Consider the following 22,585-nt stretch of genomic DNA (forward strand, 5'->3'; position numbering starts at 1 on the left):
GGCAGGATTCCAGGGTAGATGTGGCATCACAATTGCAGAATCCTCTGTATACCAGAAGTTTTAATTTGCAGGTAAATTTTTAGGACCAGAAGGAGATATGTTGATGGCGAAACATTGTGATGTTAAACTTCTAAATTCAATTTGTCTCATTACTCAATACTAGATTGCTTTGGAAGACTTTTCCAGTGATATCACAAAAAAAAAAAACCAACCCCAAACCCAAAAATCCTGTGCCACAATGAAGTCCTTTCCTAACCTGTTCTTGAGCTACTAAAGTGATCAAGTTTTTCTTTCTTCCCTGAATCACATTTCTAGACTCCAAGTAATATGTAACACTTTTTGAAACCGCTTGTAATCTGTCAGCAAACTCTGGAAACAAATTGAATGTAGTTTTGCAATAACAATTATATTAGACCACAGCTTTTTGCTATTCAACATCTATGTGATATTTTCTCATCTCATACAAAGAACAGCTGTGTTAGATATATTTGTCATCAAAATGAATTGAGAATAGTTTCAGTTTCTTTTCTTACACACTCCATAAAGGCCACTTTTCTTCCGTAGTCCATAAATCACTTTCTTCATATTTATTAAGAATAGTACTGATTCTAAGATTTGTGATCTTGAAGTTTGCTATATTAAAGTTAATTGAGGTGTTTAAATGCAATTTATCAAATGAAATCTTGATTCTTTGGATTGCTGCTATTACATCATTTTTTTGATGTTCACAGAGTTTACCAGCAATTAAATAAATTGCTTTTTCTTTGACTTTAGATTATTCTCAGTTATAAAGCAGCACTGTAGCATTCTGCTAAAAATGTTTCACTTATTTTCTCTTCTCAGATTTTTATCAATTTTAACTGTTTATTAATAATATTTTTTCTCTAATAGATGTTAAGATTTAAGATATCAAGTCAACTATAACAGTTTTTATTTTGACTTTCAGTGATTTGTTTAGTTTAGGTTAAGAACATTTACCTTGACAGTATTGTAGGGAAGGTTATGACATGAATTATTAATTGGTGTAAGGAGAAAACTTTAAAATCATATATTACCTGTTTTAAGTTGGTAATGTCAGTCTTCTACTTTTTTCTACTTGGTCTGTTGCTATAATTCATACTTTCAATTGGATTTTAGAAAGCGGTAGTAAAGGCAACTGCCGTTTAATAAATTAATGATAGAATAATGAAATGGAAGTTTTTTGGTAGAAGCTGAAGAACAAGTAATCTTGGATCTTTATTTAATCAAATAAAAGCACAAGATTTGCAGAAGAAACTGAATCAAAACAAACCCACATTATTTCCTCTTTAACTAGTATATATAATATTAGCAATATGGGATTATTAACAATGATATCGGTATGATTATATTTTAATTACTTAGTCACATTTCTTACTCTTTGTCCTTCTTTCTCTAGAAAGTGTATTGTACTATCTAATAAATACTGGGAGGAATAACAGGTACTTATTAGCTTTGACAGAAATAAAAATATCCTTTCCCCATGTTTCTCCCCAAGTCTGCTTTGCTGATTTCGAAGAATGTAGGTATGCACTTTGCATACCTGGTAGGTCTGCAGGTGTGAAGCAAATGTAATGTGTATGTATGAATCAAAATTTTGAGTTAATATGCTGTTTTGAACATTCTTTTTTTAGGTGGTAATGGCAGTTGCACAGCTTTACTGGCATTTGGCACCAAAATCCGAAGCTGGTATTATTTCTAAATCATTAGTGCGTTTACTCCGTAGTAATAGGTAGGTCAAGTCAAATTGCCATCTGTACTTTTTTATGAGAGCTTTAAGTACATACGTTTTTAGTACATACCTCTTTAGTCATAGCTTTATGTGTAAATATATAACTCCTATGCTACTAATATTTTAAGATTGTCGTGTAAAATGTTAATTTTTTACTTTGTGAGCGAGAATCTTTATATGTAACCCCACCACTTTCAGTATTACTTCCAGTGATCATTCATTATCATAAGTGTTTCATTCTTAATTATGACTATCTTTCTTAGATTCTTAATCTTTCTTAATAGATAAGACTATCTTTCTTAATAGATTCTTAGAAGAATCATGGCTGCCTAATGAACATTCAAAGAAAGATGGTACTAATTAGCTTAGGTTTTTTGTGTTGTTTTTTTTTTGTGTGTGTGTTGTTTTGTTTTGTTGCTTTTTTGTTTTGTTTTTGTTTTTTTTTTTTTTCCCAATTACTGGAAGTTATTAGAAATGTAATTGTATTGTTTTACTGTCTTGCTTTGGCACTCAAAAAGACTTCAGAAGGTTTTGGTTTTTTTCTTCACTATACTTTGATGTCTTGTTGACAGAGAAACTGAGAGACACTTGTTAAATTACTGTCTGGTACTGTTGAATCCTCTATGTTTTCTTAAACACTGGAGTGCATTTAAAGAACTAGTTTGTATTTCATTCAGTATAACTAGAAGTTTGACTTCACTATCTTCCATTTACCATCTTCACCTGTTCCATGTACCTCGTAAACAGCCATTCTCTCTCCTGTTTACACACTCCTTTAAAATACTAGAAGGCCACAATGAGGTCTCCCCAGAGCCTTCTCTTCTCTAAGCTAAAGAAGCCCAGTTCCCTCAACCTTTCCTCATAGGAGAGGTGCTCCAGCCCTCTGATCATCTTAGTGGCCCTCCTGTGGACCCGCTCCAAAAGCTCCACGTCCTTCCTGTGCTGGGGGCCCCAGGCCTGGACGCAGTACTCCAGATGGGGCCTCACAAGAGCCGAGTAGAGGGAGAAAATCACCTCCCTCTTCCTTTACATGTTATTTACTCTTCATTTATACTCAGATTTCCTCAAATGAGAAGTCACTGCGTTCCACAAATAGCACCTAAAATGGCTTTAGTGTTCTGATTTTCATATTGAATGATTTGGCTGTTCTCTGTCACCAGTCTGAGAGAAACACTTTTGCTATTAGAGCATCCTTGAAATAAGCTTTTGTTGATTGTCCTTAGCCTGTGGCCTTTAAATTAATGTCCAGTATGATAATAATAATAATTAATGCCAATTAGAGTTATAATCTAGCAAGGATGGAAGGGGGTGTATAAAGAGGAGGGGGAATGACTATTTACATGGGTTGATAGTGGTACGACAAGGGGGAATGTTTTTAAATTAAGACAGGGGAGGTTTAGTTTAGATATTAGGAAGAAGTTTTTCACTCAGAGGGCGGTGACACACTGGAAAACAGATTGCCCAAAGAGGTTGTGGATGCCCCATCCCTGGAAGCATTCAATGCCAGGCTGGATGTGGCTCTGGACAGCCTGGTCTGGTGGTTGGTGGCCCTTCACATAGCAGAGGGGGTTGAAACTAGGTGATCATTGTGGTCCCTTTTAACCCAGGCTATTCTGTGATTCTGTGAATATAAATACTTGGAAGAGCGTTTTATATCACATGAATAACATTTATATCACATGAAGCTGACTGTTTCCAAGTACCTATGTAAGAATTACATAAAGTTACGTTTAAAATATGTTGTATACTTCTGCATTATTACCTGTCTTTGTAAGCTACAATTGTAATTACTGCAGGGCTATTACACATTTTTGAATAAAAGGAGATAATGGAAAATTTCTTTATTAGGTTGATATTTGCATCACAAAAGAATTTCAGCACTAGTTTAAAAAATATGCATGTGAACTTTCACTTGGTCTTTAAATGATTGGTACAGAAATTGTAGCTTAAAATCTTCAAACAATCATCCAGATTTCTTTTTGTTTGCTCCTTCTGAGGGTTGTAAATGAACGTATTAATCAGAATGTCCTCCTAGAACATTTTATCTTTTTTGTTTAGAATATTGTATAATTCTGTTGTCTACAAAGTCTCTAATATTGAAGTGCTGTTTTTTGATAGGTATGTGAGTCTGTTAGCATGTATTGCATGTGACTGGCAAGCTAGGACTTTTTTGAGAATTAACAAGAAATTTTTCAAGACAAAAAAATGTTAAACCAATTCTTACTGGTTGTTCAAGTGTTAGCTGTCATTGTAACTAATGCAGTAATTTGTACTCTACAGATAGTAGTCCGTATCTTTCCAATTCTCAGCTATGCCATTCTGATCCTTTTGTCATAGTGAACAAAATGTAAGGGTTTAGTGAGCTATGTCTGGAGATGCCAGAATGTGAAAAAAATAATCATCTCATAGTTGACAATTTCCAACTACTTTTTCTTTATATGTTTGTGTCAACTAATATATAATTCTACAGAATAACATCTGTTTCTCTTTCAATTCTAGGGAAGTGCAGTATATTGTTCTGCAAAATATTGCCACTATGTCAATTCAGAGAAAGGTAAACCATATTTAGAATTTTTGAAATTACATTATATTGAACTCAGGCAGACTACTTACATATGTTCTACTTTCCAGGGCATGTTTGAGCCTTATCTGAAGAGTTTCTATGTTAGATCAACGGATCCAACAATGATTAAAACTCTGAAGGTGAGTTAAAATAAAAATCACCTGTATATTACTGGACAAATCACTGTTCGGAACGGAAAAGTAAAGTTTTCATGTGCTGCTGTGACAGACATCGTTCTGTGCTATTCTTTTTTTTTTCACTAAGAGTAGAGTTGTTGCTTTTATTTAAGTGTTTATTTAAGTGAAGGATGTCCTTCAGAGTTGTCAGGCTATTTGGAAATTCTTTTGTTATCATATTGTAGGCAGCAAGAGGACTGTGTTTTCCACCATATCTTTTGGTACAATTCAGTAGAGAGCATTGCTTTTTTTTTTTTTTTTTTTTTTTAAATTGTAAGTAGCTATTAAAATATTTAGAATTTGATTGTTTTCTTAATAGGAAAAATCTCATATAAAGAGAAGTGAAATCACACTGTTACTGATACTATTTGATTGAAAAGAGTTTAAATCTGTTTTACTGAAAGAAATGGGAGTCAAATATGGAACAGTGTCCGAGTACCAAGTCCCCTTTGAGGTCAGCTTTCGACATAAGTATGAGGGTTGCTCTGAAAGTAATGCATCCTGCTCAGTGTTGTTGGTGCACAATATCAGAGGCAGATGCTGGTGGTACAGCAGTAGTTCCCACCAATATTCCATTGCATTATGTTGCTGTGTGACAGATGGCAGCAGAGGGGCAGTCTGACAAAGTGGCATCTGATGTGAAAGCACATACGAAGCAGAGGTTTGCCATTGAATTTCTCCATGCAGTAATAATGGCATCCACTGAATCACAGAATCACAGAATGGTAGGTGTTGGAAGGGACCTCTAGAGATCATTGAGTCCAAGTCCCCTGCTAACGCAGATTCCGTACAGTAAGTTGCACAGGTAGATGTCTAGTTAGGTCTTGAATATCTCTAGAGGAGGAGACTCTACAACCTCTCTGGGCAGCCTGTTCCAGTGCTCCATCACAATAAAGAAGTTCTTCCTTGCATCTATAAGGAACATCCTATGTTGCGGTTTCTGCCTGTTGCCCTTTGTACTGTTGCTGCTTGCCAATGAAAAGAGTCCACCCCATCGACTTGATTCCCACACTTAAGATATTTATTAGATATTTAGTTAGGAGATTTCCTCTCAGCCTTCTCCTTTCCACACTGAAGAGTCCCAGGTCTCAGTCTTTCCTCATATGGGAGATGCTCCAGGCTCCTAATCATCTTTGTTGTCCTCCTCTGGACTCTTTCTAGGAGATCTGTCTTATTTGATATTCATGAACACTTGCCTAATGTGTGGAGACCAAACAGTGGGTGTCAGAGCAGAGAGGCTGTGGGTGGTGCTTCAGCAGTCGTGACAGCGACAGTGGGTCACCTCTGCTGGTGCAAATTGTTGTGAGCACGGCATGCAGGCTCTTGTTCATCACTGGTGAAAATGCATAGCTAATAGTGATGACTGTGTTGAAAAACAGGGTTTTGTAGCTGAGGATTTGCTCTATCAAACATTGGTATTGTACTCTTTGTATCTGCTGTAGTTTCCTGGGAAATAAATAAGAAGCATTACTTTTGGAGTAACCTGTGTATTTTAGGCTTTCCTCCATGCCACATCTTAGTGCCTATGTTAGGCTATTTTAATCTTGTTGTCTGTATTCTTGATCTTTAAGTCCTTGACAAAACAATAGTTAAGCTTTTTCTACTGCTATGTGCCTCATTTTGTTTTAGTTTGTCAGAGGCATTGCATTGCTTTGATTACTTCTTTGTTTCTTTTTGAGCATGAAGTTTGTTTTTTTGATCACTACTTAATATTAAGCTGATGTTTTCAAGGAATTATCTCTTCTACCTACAAATTCTGTTATAATTTTTAGTAATCGACTCATAGTCTATCATTCTCTGTAAAGTTTTCTCTCTTTTTTAACATTATGTGCATTCATCTGTGTTGAATTTCTCATTTTATAAACTAGTCAGTGCAGCTTTTCTTAGTCAACCTTTGCCTATATTTTTTGTAAAAAAATTTTCTGCTATAATGCCAGCAGTAAACTGATGATTCCTGTCTTCTTACCACCACACTGAAAAGCAAAAAGTCAACAAATTTAATTTGGAATTCCATTGATAGACTTCCTGTTCTGTAAAAATAATAATTTTCAGTCTGTTCCTGTCTTTCAATGAATTGTTTATCCACTTTCATGTGGGTTTGTGGTGAGAGGTCTCACCGATTTGCTCTTGAAATGCAGGATTATGTCAAATATATACCCTTAACCTGGTGCATCCAACTCAAAAAATATCAACAAATTTGTGAGATATGGCTTTCAATTTCTTTTTCTTCAGTTTATTTCATTCAAATGTTATTGGAATTCTGCCTTCAACGTTAGAACACAGTGGGAGCATAGTGTTCTAATGACGTATGCCAGGTATTGTGTATCCTCTTGTTCACCAGGAACAGGGTCTGATTCTGTTAATTGAGATCTAAATATTCTCATGGATGTTAGCTGTTTGTTTCTCAAGTTAAAAGTCTTTTACAGCAGTTCATCTGAAAATAATGGACATTGCATTTATTTCCCCCTAGCTGCAACTGTGCTTTTCATTATTTCTTCTTACAGTGGTAAATAATTCTTATAAGCTAAAGCCTGTGATGTAAGATAAGAATTGATACTGCCAGAAGTATTCCAGAGCTTCTCAATATGCAATGCAACACTGTAAAACTAGAATTAGAAAATACATCAGTGAACCCAAGAGTCATTTGAAAACCTTGCAGGTACTTAAAAGGAGAATGTTCCTCCTGAGTGCAATGTTGCTATTGGTTTATACTGAAAAGTGGTATACTCTACTAGTTCTAAGTAGTGTGTTTAACAGTATTATCTTGTATTTATATGCAATGAAAGTATTGTATGCATGTGTTACTGCATATATGATTTTTTAGGTTTTAATGTATATTCTTTTCTCTTAGCTCGAAATCATGACAAATTTAGCAAACGAAGCCAACATATCAACTCTGCTTCGAGAATTTCAGGTTTGTGCAAAAGTATATTCTTTTGAAAAGAAATGTTTTCTGTTGGCCAACTGCCATTATTGAATGTTTCAAGTAGAGTCTTAGTCTTAATATTTTCAAGTTAAAGTCATTTCCAGAATAGTGTTCTTGAAATTAAACAGTCTTGTATCATAATGGGTAATGGAACCTTTTATGTTTGCAAAGGAGTTTCAGTGTGTTGTTTCTCACTCTTTACAGCTTCCAAAAAAAAAAAAAAAAAGTAAAAAAGTTGAGAAGAGCTCAACCATTCAAAATTTTTAAAAATATATTCTACTAAATTGACTGATTCTTTAAATCACTAGAAAATAATGCCTTAATTTTAGTAATATTTGGTCATTTGCTTTAATTGCCAAGCCTCATTTCTGTGAGTCATCTGATAAAATAGTATTACCTCCAGTATATATGTATGTATCAGCAAGATGTTCTGCATGTGAAACACTTGTGAAACAAGTGAAACTGTGTGTTCTTCTTTCTTTACTCTTTGCAATATTACATCTAGTTTCATTGCTTCAGTTTTCCGGCTGGTTATTTCTGAAATGTACTGATTCATAGGCAGGTAGGTTACTCATAGTTTCACAGATGCTTCTGATTAAATGAACTGAAACTTCTCTGAAGAGAAAGCTCATCAACTCCTCTAACCTTGCAAGCAAACTAATTGCTGTTTTTGGCTAATTGCCCCTGGCCCCTAGCTTCCTTGAAATCAGAGATTCCCATGACCGTGAGTGACCAAAGCAGGCAAGAAAACGTCTTCTGGAACAATGAACAAGTGAACAAGTAAAACCTCATGTGCAGACTAGCTTTCTAGATTTGTTATGAATTTGTTATATGTTTGTCTTTTGAGGACATATCATAAGTTTCCTGTTGATATAAAACCATGACACTTGTGTATAGACTAATGAAAACCCTATTTCTCTAGACTTACGTGAAAAGCCAAGATAAACAGTTTGCTGCAGCTACAATTCAGGCAATAGGCAGATGTGCAACTAACATCGCTGAAGTGACTGACACATGCCTTAACGGCCTTGTATGTTTACTGTCCAACAGGAATGGTAAGTTAAATGTTCTATCTGAGTGGTGGATGGCTTGAAACCTTTTCTTAATGGAAATTGCTCAGAGTAGATAATATAATAACATGCATGGAAACTTGTATAAAATTTAACTCATATGGCTGGATAAAAATAGTAACTTTGATGTTTATTGTGTGAAACACTTCAAAATGCCCCTATAATCACTGAATATTTGTTTTCCTTTTTGTTAGTGAAATTAATTCCTTGTTGCCTGAAATTATGAGCTTACCTGGTTTTTTGTTTTTTTGTTTTTTTTCTCAAAATACTGTTAGTTACTAAACTGTACTGTTGTGATTATCAGATGATAGTAAAAATTTTGCTGTTATGTGTTTAGTTGCATCAAAGCAGTTAGCCTGTAGAGGGTGCTGAAAGCTTGGAATGGCTTTTTAGTGCATCAATGCCTAGCTGGAAAAATGTATTAAATAGTTTTAGTATAACTCCCAAATTTCTTTTGATCTTATTATTTAGCCTTCTGTTATTTTTTATAGTAACACGTAGTTGCAAGCCACTAAGGAATACAACAAGAATCATATAAAGTCGAATAGGATATAGTAGCACTGTAAATCAATACCTGATGATATTGTATATTCTTACTAGTTACCAAGGAATATTACACAGAAGGAGGTCAATAAGAGAATCAGAAGATTATTGTAAAATGTGAAGTGCACACGACTATTGCTAGATATCAGAAATAGCGTTGGCACAGACGTAATCGAATATAATAATGTTAGGAAGGAGGAGAAGCATGATTTTGGGGATGCTGTAGATTAATCAGAATTGTATTCAGAACAGAGGTGTGACCAGCTCTGAGCTTTTACAAGCAGCATTAATTCCTCTTCATATTTACTGCACATATTTTTCCTGGTAATCTTAAGAAGCCCAGTATTAGGTACAGTGCTTTGGTATAGTCCTACCAGTGTGACCCAGAGATGCATTCAAAGCTTTTTCTTGTTTGGTTTATACTACAAGCCCTCCTTCTCTCCTACTTCACCTTGGTTTAGAAATTTCTGAGGGGCATCAGTGTACTGCTTGATACTTTTAATCTAAGTAACTTTCATTTCCTGTTGCTCTGGACCTTCCTCTGCTACTCTGGTTATGCACTGTTTAAAGTATCTTCCAGTGGTGCATTACAACACACCTTCTTGCTTTGTTGTTTGGTTTGTTTTTTTTTTTTTCTTTTTGCTGTTAAGGAACTTAGATAAGAAGAATAGAAAAATATGTGGGTTTTTTTTTTGTTTATTATAACTTCTCAACATATGAGTTTCTTCAAAATAACATATTTCATACATATTCTACATAAGTGTACATACATGTTCAAACATGAATATAAAGATATGTCCCAACAAGATTACTGATTCTAAGTAATAATCTAGAAAATACTTCAGAAGGTCTTGAGACATCTTTAGAATCTTACTATCAACCTTCTATCCTCCTATTATCTTCTTCTGCTTATTATTTTGAAAGGCTGCAAAAGACACATTGAAGATCTTTTGAACCTGGCAGATAGCAAATTGTTTTACTGTAGATGAAGACCGAGGCAAAGAACTTGTTGAATACCTCAGCCTTCTCCATGTCTGCTGTAGCCATTTCTCTCTTCTCACTTATCAGAGGGAATATACTGTCCTTGACCTTCTCTTCTGACTAATGTACATGTAGAATCCCTTCTTACTATTTTTCTCATCCCTCCTCAAGTTTTCTGTGCACATTGACTTTCTTGAGCTCATTTCTGCCTGTCCAAATGTCATGTATGTCTTCTTCGCAGGCCACCCTTCCCTGCTTCCACCACTTGCACCTTTCCTTCTTTTTCCTCAGTTTAACCACCTGGTCCTTTGTCAGCCATGTCCCTTTCCTGCCTCTTCTGTTGTTCTTAATCAATTTTTCTGATATACGCAGTCATTGTTTTAAGATTTTGGTTTACTTTTTATGATTCTTTAGATATAAGATAGTGTACACTTATTTCATGATTTTTTTTGGTTCATTTATCATTGTCTTATATGCACTTTTTCTTACATAATTCTAGTAGAGTTACAATTTCAATTTTCTTAATGGTTGTTCAGAATATCAACAATTTCACCTCTTCTATCTGTTGTTCTCTGATTTTACGTACATAATGTAGAAGCTGTTGTTTTCCTATCCTTGACTAAAAACATGTATTACATTTCATGCTTATTTTGGGATTCTACATGTGCACAAAGTAAGCCTTGAAGAAGTGGGTTATGTCAGTCTTTATTCTCATATGAATACATTTTGCTTTTGTTTGTATTTCTTTTTTTAGTAAAATGAATCATGTGCATACAGTTCTCTAAATTTACTTCTGCACACTGAAGATGTTCCTAGGTTGACACTTTGTATATTGCAGTTACAGTTCATCGTGATCAATACTACATTGTCAACTAGTGTTTTTAATAATGACTTCATGTCCACCTCAGTCTTTAGGTTACAATCTTACTTTTCTTAGCCATTCCTTTTCTCTGTTAAGTGATATGAACAATCAGTGGTGGAGGTTGTCATATCAGTATCTCCCACTCCAAGTCAAATGGAGTGTCAAATGTCAAATAAAGGATGACATAAAAAGCTGCAAGGTATAATTTAAGGTTTATAGTGTAATGATACATATTCAGAGCTTTTGAATAACTCCCCTGTAAAGAAGTTTGCTTTCTAAACAATAGTAATAAAAAAATAGAGATTTCTTCTGCATACTGCTTTTTGGTAATTTCATCTTGTTTAATTTCTGAGTGAATGGTCCGTGTGTCAGTTTAACTATTCAGCTGTAGAAATACTTCTATGAAATTTAAGGAGTGGTTGTTGTATACTTTCTTTATTTTAAACACTGATACTTTAAGAAAAATAGTTACTCCCATTTGTAATATAAAAGGAAACTAGAATAACTTTGAACTCTTGCATAGTCTTTTTATTTTGCTTTCAGCTTTGCTTATGTTTGACTTCATCTTTTTTTAGTGTCCTTCCTTAACACTTTATTCTTGCATAAAAGCTTTATTTTGCACCAGTGGGGATTTTATTTTCAGCTTCAAAAGTTGCACATTTCATACAAGTTGGACTGGGATGTTACTTAGTACAGTAGTTAAGAAGTCCAAGTCTTTGATGTAAGTCCATGACTTCGACATAAATCTTAAAATGGCTTGTGTATTTAGAAGTTTTCTTTCAGTGTACTAGAAATTAGTTACAGACTTGATAATGGGCGTTTAGTATGTGAAAAAGTGCAAAATAAATGCTTAGCTGTTTCTCTTTTTTAAAGGTGAAAAATGTTAGAAAATGTCTTTTCTAACATTGTACGTTTCTTTGAATTACTTGCATTTTTAATACAGATACCAAATTATTTACAAATATGTGTAGTTGACAAACTTTCTGTTTGTCAATTTGAAAAGAAAAAATGCAAACCGCTTTACTAAAAGGCGATTTCAGAGAAACATGTGGTATGTTGATATTATTACGTTTAGAACATGGCTCTGTCCTTTTAGCTGCCTATGACTTGCTTCTAGAAGCCAAACTTTATATTACCTAGTAGAGTGGTTTACATCTTTGTTACCAAACATTGTGTTCTGCAAAACATATTTTGAAAGCCTATTGCATCTTCTACAATTCATTATTTATGACTTTTTCTTCCTCATAAATGCTTTTAAAAATAATAATTTGTTTTGTCTTAAACAGAAATTGTAGTTGCTGAAAGTGTTGTTGTCATTAAGAAACTGCTGCAAACCCAACCAGCGCACCATGGTGAAATAATTAAGCATATGGCCAAACTCTTGGATAACATTACAGTGAGTATTTGTGTGTAGTGTCTGATAGAGTGATATTTTCTTTATTGATTGATAAAAATTAGACTATTTCTTTTGAATATGGACCGTGAATGGAAATGGATGTATAAGAGAAGTGGAAATAATTTTTAATTTTTTACTTTATAAACTATTATTTTACCCAATTTTAAGGAAGAATAAATAGGAGCTATTAAATGGCATCCGTTTGAAACTTGGGAGGCTTCTTTGGAAAAAAATACTGAAATACTGATAATTGCTAGTACCCTCAGGCCAAGATCTAATCTGTTTAGCTTCTAGAGCACAAATGGGTAATTTGAAATAAAAATAAGGGCAAAGTAACACTGATCTTGAGGATTTTCAGCCTTTTGTCCCAATGATCTTTTTCCGTACCCACTTATATACACACATACTCAGGTTGTGGTTTAATCTGACAGGCAGCTAAGCACCACACAGCTGTTCATGCACACTCTTCCCTTCTCCTGTGATAGGAGAGAGTACTTAAAAGTACAAGAACTTGTGGGCTGAGGTAAGAACAGTTTAATAAGAAAAAAAGGGAAGATGAAAATGAAGCATACAAATGTTGCAGTGTATTGTTTCTCACCACCAGCTGACCAATACCCAGTGACTTCCTGAGCAATGACATCCTCTCTGGCTTCTCACAGTTTTACTACTGAGTTTGATATCATATGGAATTGAGTATCCCTGTAGTCAGTTTCGCTCTGCTATTCTGATTGTCCCCCTGCAGCATCCTCTGTAGCAGAGCTGCATGAGAATCAGAATGGTTCTTAGTATAAGTGCTGCTCAGCAACAAATAAAATGTTGATTTTAGTATATTACAGCAATATTTCCTTCACAAATCCAAACCACAGCACCATACCAGCTACCATGAAGAAAACTAACTTTGTCTCAGCTCAAACCAGAACAACATCCACCCTTAATTCTATATCATTTATATCATGCTTAGGTCCTGCACTTTCTAATTATCACCACCCTCCTGTTCTTTGATATATACAGACAAGTGTAATTCCCTTAGTCTACAGACCATCCTTCTAAAAAGTCCATTGAATTCTTCTAGCCCATAACTTTGGACTGCATCAGTCACATTAGACCTTCAGGACTGGAGAGATGGTATGTGGTGTTGAAGTGTTGCATGCTGAAGCCAGCTTTGATTTCAGTCAAAACTGCACCTTCCTCATTTCATCAGTTACGCACTTTGCTCATTTCTATCAAAATTCATTCTTCATTAATCTGGGTGACTTACTGTAAATACCTTTGATATGGCATAAAGTAACTATAATAGCAATAGGTTGTAGTGAGCTGGAGGTCGGCCTCTTCTCACGTGTCATTAGTGATAGGACCAGAGGGAATGGTTTCAAGCTACAGCAGGGGAGATTCAAGCTGGACATTAGAAAGTATTACTTTTCAGAAAAGGTGGTCAGGCACTGGAATGGACTACCCAGGGAGGTGGTGGAGTCGCCGACCCTGGGGGTGTTCAAGGAAAGACTGGATGTAGTGTTGAGGGACATGGTTTAGTGGGAGCTATTGATAATAGGTGAACGGTTGGACTGGATGATCTTTTAGGTCTTTTCCAACCTTGGTGATTCTATGATTCTGTGACATACAGCATTATTTATGAGGGATGCTCCAAAATGTTGGTGGCGGGGTAGTAGAAGTGAATCTTTTTGAGAGTACTGCATTACATTTTGTTGCTGTGCAATAGATGACAGCAGAGAGTAACTGCTGCTGGTGGAGATTTTTACATGCACAGCATGCATGCTCTTCACTGGTGAAAATGCATAGCTAATAGTGGTGACTGCATTGAGAAGTAGTACTTTGTAGCTAAGAACTTGCACTACCACAGTGTTATCACTATTCCCTTGAGGTCCATGTTGTATTTCCACATTACCCACTAAGTACACCCAGGTCCTTGAGCAAAAAACAATGCCCTGCATGAGTCTGCCTTCGCCTTTGTCAGGAATAACCCAGACTTTCTCTTTCCCAGAGCATTTTTATGTGCATTCCAGGAGCTTTCTCCCCTTCTCCAGTTTTAACTGGACAGGGATACATCCCTTGGCAGATCCCCTACTGTTGACTAACCAGGTGGCCTTTACTAAATGTGTATCACAGTGTTTGGATGTCCCAGCAGACTTTTCTCTCAGCGTGGTTGTTTGATTTTCCTACATGCTGGTGCATGGTACAGGATGTGATATACCCACTCAAAGCTGTGCTTTTCGGCCCTGGTGTCTAAGAGTTTCTTTCTGGAAGTGAGTCCTCATGATGGCTGAATTCTTTCAGGGATGCCATGTTGTCCTAAGACTTGCTTTTCAAGGCCCTGAATAGTTTCACGTGGTGGCATAGCATACATTTCTAACCCTTCTGTGGTTACTTCTACCATTGCTGTCTATATTGTTTTCATCCTAAATTCAAAACACAGTACCATGCCAGCTATTACGGAGCCAGGACACTACCAAATCACCTTACCTTCTCATGACACCAAATGCACTGCTGAATGAGTGGTGAAATGCTTATTTTAGTCACACTTCTATTTTTTTTATCTTTGAGATTTTCTGGCACTTAACAGTAACATCTGTTTTACTATTACCTACCCTTTGACTAAATTGAAGTTAAGGTATATTGATATTTACTAGTCAGACTCTCCTTGCAGTCCCAGTTATTGATAAAACATTCATCGTTCTATTCTAAATTACAATGTAGTACTGAACATAATTAACTACCTATTGCATCATACCCCAAGGGTATCAAAATTTGATCTCTCAGTTATTATTTTTCTACAGATGCTAAAAATGAGACAGTTCTGTTTCATATAATTATGTGTTCCTTGATGATTGAACAGTAAATAGTTTCTAAATGAATGAATTAATTGTCTATTTTTCATATTTGGGAAAGTTTGAAAGAAGGACGTGATTTTCTCCATCCATACTTACTGCACAGACTAAACAATTTGGCCAATGGAACAGATACTTAACAACTGACGATCAAACATCATAATTAAGTAGACATAATGTAATTCTATGGTCATATCCAGAATATAAAGAAGTTGAGATACTGCTGCCAATTAAATATCAAGCAAGTATTACCTATTTTATAACAATCATAACAATCACTTGTGCTTTCAGAAAATATGAACAATGATTTTATTAATAATTACAATCTCATAAATTGAGGATAATTTTATTGTATAAATTTTCTGACACTTCTCCAAATGGATTTGTATTCTTACTTACATGTGTTTATTATACAAGATAAAATAGGTGTTTCTTAAGTACCCCATTTAACATCTTTTTGTAGCTAATATTTATTTTACAAAATTAATACTTTGGTGTAAATACTTCATGTTTTAAATACAGGGATTTTTTTTAATAATGCTTTTTAAAGTTGATTAAGGACAAACAGAAGATGTAATACTTGAACTACTGTGAGATGCACTAACAATCTCCAGTAATGAAGCTGTACAGGATAACAGGAGATGGTGGTGTAAGAGAACAGAGTTGTAAGAGAAATAGATTAAAAATCAAAATCTGAATCTGAACTCTGTTTCTCATTGAGAAAAAGGTAGTGTGGTAACTACTGGGGATCTGAATTTTAAATTTCATTATTTAATAAAGCATTATTCCATAGATTTGCATGTGCATTCTAAAATGTGAGTTTACAACATCGTTGCCTCAGTTTTTGTTTAAAACATAAAAATGCAAAGATCTCTTAACATTTAGTTAACACAGAAGGAAATATATACGTATATGTAAGTACACACAGTTTTGTAGAGGTGTATTTTAAACAGAGGTTTATTTTTATCATAGAATATCCTGAAGGATCAGCAAGGATCATCAAGTCCGATTTCTGGTCCTACACAGGACCCTATGTCTCAGAGCATTGTTCAAATGCTTCTTGAATTTGGACAGTCTTGGTGCTGTGCCCACTGCCCTGGGCAGCCCATTCCATGCCCACCGCCCTCTGGTGCAGACCCTGTCCCCAGGTCCCAGCTGTCCCTCCCCTGGCACAGCTCCATGCCGCTCCCTCAGGCCTTGTCACTGTCACAGAGCTCAGCGCTGCCCTCCGCTTCCTGTGAGGAGCGGCAGCCGCCATGAGGGCTACCTCAGCTCCTCTGCTCTGCGCTGAGCACACCCAGTGGCCTCAGCCACTCCTCACAGAGATAGAGAAAGGGGAATGGCTTTAAACTAAAAGTGGGGAGATTTCGTTTAGATATTAGAAAGAAATTGGTTACTCAGAGGGCAGTGAGGCACTGGCACAAGCTGCCCAGAGAAGCTGTAGTTGCTCCATACCTGGAGGTGTTCAGGAATCAGGTTGAATGGGGCCCTGGGCAGCCTGAGCAGGTGGCTGGCAGTCCTGCCCATGGCAGAGGCTTGGACTGGGTGAGCTTTGAGACTGCTTCCAACCCCAGTTATTCTGTGATTCTTCAACTGCACACAATGCTCAAGGTGACACTACACCAGAACAGAGTGGAATGGAATAACCCCTCCCCTGCCCACTGGCGGTGCTGGTATACCCCAGGATATAGATGGCCCTTTTGGCTGCCAGGACACATTGCTGACTTGTGTTCAAGTTGCTGTTAACCAACGTGCCCAGATCCATCAAATATAATCTTAGGTGAGCTTGACAGTGAGTAGGTGAGTATGAGCAAAGAAATTCTTTGGTGCTGCTTAGAGTTTAATTTAATGGAAGTTTAGTACTATGTAAAACAGCAGAAAGAATGAACATGTATATAAGCAGTTAAAGACAAATATGTAACATAGAAATGATTTTTTTGATTTTTTTACCATACTTCAGATTAGGTAAATGGTGAACACTTAGCCATTAAAATAAACAAATTTAGTGGAAACTGGATGAAGTTACATTTGGGGTAGGTGCATGAATTTGTTGCATTAATGTTGCTATCAGTTTCACTTTGATTTTCAGTGACAAGATGCCTAAAAATTTCCCATAGCAATGTTTTGTTCAGGTCTTCCAATCTGCAATTTACTCATTCTTGTGGAAGATTCTTCAGAAGCCATTTAGAAAATGACAGGATGGATAGTAACCTAAGTATTACCTAACTATAAGGAATGGTAGGAAGTTCAATTAAAAAAAAAAAGACTCTTGTTAACAATCACTTTCATTTAGGATAAAACTTCAGGACTGTGTCTGTTTCAGTTCACCCTTAAACTGATGTTTCTTACATATTAAAAAGAGTGCTTATCTTTCTTCTTTTTCTTTCTTTATGTTCTCATTTTTACCTTAGACTTGTACCTCAAGTGTGCCCAGGCAAAGATCTATATTTGCTATCAGTGTTGCCATGTTCAGTAATCTAAATAACCTCTTCTTGTATTCTGTATCTTTTGATAAGCCTTTTCTTTTTCTGTTTGTTTTTTCTGATTCCAGTGATTTTTGTAGTGGGGTGACCAGAAGTTGCCCATATTAATCAGAGTATAAAGAAATTTAATTTAATGATATAAATATATTATTATTATTATTATTATTATTATTATTTTAACCTTCCATAGTGTTTTCTGCCTTTTGATTTCTACTGAGCATTGAGTTAGTATCTCCAAAGAGCTATAGAGGTGCTTGTAATTCAGAGATACTCTTCACTAGAAAAAGTTTGGACTCTTATCAGTATTTTGTAGGATTTTTTCCTAAAGTTCTGATACTAAAGTACCAAGGCTGCCTGCATTAACTCTGGCCAATTCTTAAGTGCTACTAATGACTCACCTACAACTCTTCAGGCTCTGTTTTAGTTTATATTACGTTGAATAATTTACTGTCAGCAGTCTTTGTCAGCTTTCTAGGTACTTTTCTCACTTAGTTGCAGATCTGTTGAGCAGCATGTCTTCACTGACAGGGCCCTGGGGAACAACTGATGGTTGTAACTGTTTTTCTGTGTTTTATATTTTCTAGTCCTTTTTTTACCGAAGGAAATGCCTTCCAGCCTCATAAAGGATCAAGATTTACAAAGATGTTGTTGAGGGACTTTTTCAAAAAATTGTAGAATATTCTTTCGTCACATAACCATGATGTTCATTCATTTTCACAAATAATTTTCCTTCAAAATGCACATGATTCAGAATTTGTCTGAGAACAAGTATTGGCAGTTTTAACCTGAATTAAGTTTTAACATAGTTTGGTTAGACTAATTCAACCAGGTAAACACAGGAGGTGCTTACTTTTGTATCTTGTCTTTGTACTGGCACTCTGACATTGCCACATCAAAGTTAACCCTGTTTCCATTTCTAATTCCAGTTACAATCTGTTTGGATATCAGCTTGTTTTCTAATAAATGTAGATAACCAGAACTGGTGATTTTAAGTTGTGATTTAGGCTTGTATATTGTGTAATGAGCATAGAACAGAATAACAAGAGCTTTTTGAAGTGTGCTTTTTAGAATAATCTGTAAAACCTTTGTAGATGTTTTTCTCTAATTGCTGCAAGTACCTGCTGTAAGTTGTTTTTCTATTTTTTTTAACTACAAAAATATATATATACTTTTTTAAAAAACTGTTTATTTATTTTCTTCCAGACAGATAACGGGTTAAAATGGCTGTAGAAACTGCCTTTTTCTACTACAGCATCAGAAGTGCACTTAACGACTTGCTCAGAGTGTATAGAATAAAACATAAGGCAAAGTAATTTGCCATCCTGTTTGCTTTTGAGAACAATACAGAGCAGGGTTGAATAATGAAGGTATTATTTTCAGCATTTTTGTTGATTCAAGGTTCCTACTTATGCTATACTGGAAAAGGCAATGAAGGTCTAGAAGTGGCTTCATTCTTGTTTGCTGTTTTGAACTCTGGAAACAATGGCTGCAGGATCATGCACTTGATATTACATGTTTGAAGACGGGCAGTCTTAAGCAGGGAAAAAGAAGTCTGAAAATATTGTGTGATTTTGACCCCAAATGAATCCAGTGACACGGAAACATTGGGTTCATCAGTTCCACATATACTTTTCATTAAAATGGTTTCCACTTAGGGTTCGATTCAAAAAGTCTCTAATTGATATCGATTCTCATTGCACAAAATTGTGTTTAATATATAGTGTATTTATATAGTAGGCTGGTTAAAATGCACAATCTCACAAGATATTCTGTGTGTTTCTTTTGGCAGTGTTTTTCAAGTTAAGCTGGTTTAGTTTGTTTATTTGACATTCTAAAACTACTTTGTGAGATTTACATTTTACGAAGAATTAAAAAACAAAATTTCAGGCATAAAACAGTGCACATCTAAATATTTTATTGTGTTTTTAAAGTGTAGTCCTGGATTTGACTTGAAAAATTACATTTCTAGTTTTTGTATTTCATAATAAATACAGTTTTTGAAAGTAGTCTGCTATGTGAGCAAGGCAGTAACAGAGAAGAGATGTTTCTGATGGGCTGCTGCCTAAAGCGGGGTAGTTGGTGTTCTCTTGTAGAGTTGTAATTTTTTAACAAGTCTATAATGAAATATTTAAGAAAAATAAATCTAGCATAACTGAAATCTGAAGTTGCCCATATATTCTTATTTAGAGGTATCCTGTCTGTACAGCAGGCAACTTGAACTGCTCCAATACTGGAAAATTTAATGTACCACTCAATTACTATTCTTTAGCCCAATTTAAAGTAATAGATCGGGAGTGAGGTCTTAATGCAGTGTAACCTTTGGAACATTAGAAATAACCTCTTTCCCTTCTGAAATCAGCGTACAGTAATGACATCAGTCTTACTGTACTGCAGGTGAACATTTTCTGACTGCATTTGAAGTTCTTGTATTTAGCAGTTGTTCAGTACCTTGTTCCTGTCTCCCATGCCATAGGTTCCAAAACCTTTTTTATTTAATCAATTCATTATTTTGTAGTTATGTTAACTCTGGGTCAAGCATCTTTTCAGAGTTTACATCTGATGTTTATCCTGAGGGATATTTTGTTGTTATTACTGGTCTCCTGAGTTATGTTCCTCCATGATCTTATTGCTCCTTCTTTCAGGAAGCAGTCCTTTTTTGAACTTTTGTTGGCTTATGCGTTTGCAATACTGTGCAGGTTAGATTCAGGTATATGGGACTGATTTTATTCAAAGCTGTTCTCAATCCTTCTGGAATACTAGAAGGTGCTTAATCACTAGAATTTCTTCTGAACTTAATTAGCATTTATTGAGGACTGTGGGCCATAGGTTGGAAAATGCTGTTCTGAACCTTGGTAATTTACTTACATTTGTTAAGTTATGAATGTAACTGAAAAACAGAGTTTCCAAATTTAAAATGCATACAGGATAGAATAACTAACAGTTGGTTCCCATTGTAATTCTGACATGTAAATGAATTATGGGCAGGTGCTGAAAAAGTAATTATAACACTAATACAGGATAGAAAGAATTAGTGTTTTAAGAACTGCAGTGCTGAACTTCTCAAACTTGTTCTCTCCAGTTCTCCTAATGCAGAATCCAAACTAGCTTCAGCGTAAGCTTACTCAAAAAGAACACTGTGTAGTGTAGAGAGTTATAGAAGGTTTATCCACATTTTTCACTTTGAAAAAAAAGTGGAAAAAAGCTGAAATGGCAATTGCAATTGGGAGCTTACCCTTAGCAGTTTTTTCTCACCTAAAGATCGTCATTTTACATGATAGAACAGTTGTGTTTTTTCAAAGTGTATCGATAAAGGTTCTGTGTAAAACTTGTGGTGCTTCTACTAACTGCAGTGCTCTCAGGACATGCTTTTTCCTGTATGAATTTTCCCACCTTTGAAAATTCTCTGCATGTATCGCCATGCCACTTAACTCCTGTGAAACACAGTCAAGTAGCTCCAAAAATAAAAGACCTGTGTGAAATTTCTGGTCTGAGTGTTTTTGCTTCAGGAGACAGATCCTATTCCAAAGTTGAAAAGACTAATTTTGAACTCCTCTCTCTCCAAAATCTGACGCTGAGTTCTCACAGGACACTTGCAAAAATATGAATCTTGCTGTCATATGATTTTAAACTAGGATAGAGGAAAAATAACAGTAGTCTTAAATTCCTATGCTTTTTAAGTTGATGGACAGGAACTGAGGAAGCTCTGTTTATTGAAAACCATTTCTATATGAATATAGGCACAAAAAGCAGTTGTGTTTCAGCATGGTCTTTAGCATAATCTGATGGCAAGCATTCCCAGCTGAACCTTAAATACTTAGATTTTCTTTCTAATTGCCAATGGCTGGTACTGTGATCATGGACACATTGCTTCTGTGTATCTCTGTTCACACTCCTGATCTGTTTGCCTTGTCAACTAGTGTGTGTTTTGGGTCAGAATCTGTATGTCTATGTATGTACACTCAGTCTACCACAGTGAGTGTGTTGAATGAGATACAATCTGGGTCTGTATTTCTTTCATGGCAATTATGTTTAGGCAGTATTTTGTTTAACTTATTACTGAACACAGTGCAAGTAAGCACGTTTTCCTTGTGAATGTGTTAATTTATGATGTGTGATGTTTTCTCAGGTTCCAGTAGCAAGAGCCAGCATCTTGTGGCTCATTGGGGAGTACTGTGAACGGGTTCCAAAGATTGCACCTGATGTTTTGAGAAAGACAGCCAAGAGCTTCATAAATGAAGATGACCTTGTAAAGTTGCAGATCTTAAATTTGGGAGCAAAACTCTATTTAACGAACTCAAAGCAGGTAAGGCTTAAGACAAGAGAATATATTTACAATCACAGTGGCTTTTTTGTGCCATCTGTATAGTCCAGTCCTGATTTCTTTTAATAAACAACTGAAACCAGTTCACATTATTATTAGCTTTTTTAGAACTCAACCTAAACCAAACCAACAGCCCTTGAGTGTGCTGTATCATAAACACAAATGTATTGATGAAATTGCTCTTTTTTTTTTTTTTCCCTCTTTTTTTATTGAGAAGATTTGTGGATTTTTTTTTTCATTCAGGTAAGTATAAGCTATTTATAAATTGTATAATTAACATAAAATTGGAAATTTTCCAGCTGAGATTTGCTATTTTCTGGATCAAAAAGCAGAATTTTCTGGGGACTTCTGCCAGTATGAACAAAAAGTTGCTCATTTTTGATCAGGATGTTTAAAAGGAGATGCCAGAAAGAGGCCTCAGTGTCTTTCTGTTGGTGCACATCTTAAAGATAGTAGCTGCTTTTTCTTTTCTCTGTTTCTTATTATTTCACTTTTCTTCGTGAGAGAGTGGGTTTTGATCATCTCTGGTGATAAAGATAACCTAAAAATGTCAGATAATACAGAAGGATGAACTTAGATTTCTATAGCTGTGAGAGGGGCCTATTGTTTAATTCATCTCAGTGACCGTACTGTGAACTTTGTCACTTTCTGGCTCTGGAATATAGCATCTT

General features: G+C 35.5%; 1 protein-coding gene across 2 annotated transcripts in view; it reads left to right on the top strand.

Annotated features, from left to right (window-relative positions):
* The window catches only part of AP3B1 (adaptor related protein complex 3 subunit beta 1), a 162,327-nt gene that overhangs the window by 70,898 nt on the left and 68,844 nt on the right, over positions 1–22,585 (top strand). For both annotated transcript variants that reach the window (XM_085212812.1, XM_085212811.1), the window contains exons 9-15: positions 1,653–1,750; positions 4,250–4,304; positions 4,382–4,453; positions 7,341–7,403; positions 8,338–8,470; positions 12,158–12,267; positions 21,720–21,896. In XM_085212812.1, the coding sequence (XP_085068938.1) occupies positions 1,653–1,750; positions 4,250–4,304; positions 4,382–4,453; positions 7,341–7,403; positions 8,338–8,470; positions 12,158–12,267; positions 21,720–21,896 (708 nt within the window). The remainder of the gene's footprint in view (positions 1–1,652; positions 1,751–4,249; positions 4,305–4,381; positions 4,454–7,340; positions 7,404–8,337; positions 8,471–12,157; positions 12,268–21,719; positions 21,897–22,585) is intronic.

This window comes from Meleagris gallopavo, chromosome Z, assembly GCF_905368555.1.
Source record: "Meleagris gallopavo chromosome Z, MGAL_WU_HG_1.1, whole genome shotgun sequence".
Lineage (NCBI taxonomy): Eukaryota > Metazoa > Chordata > Aves > Galliformes > Phasianidae > Meleagris > Meleagris gallopavo.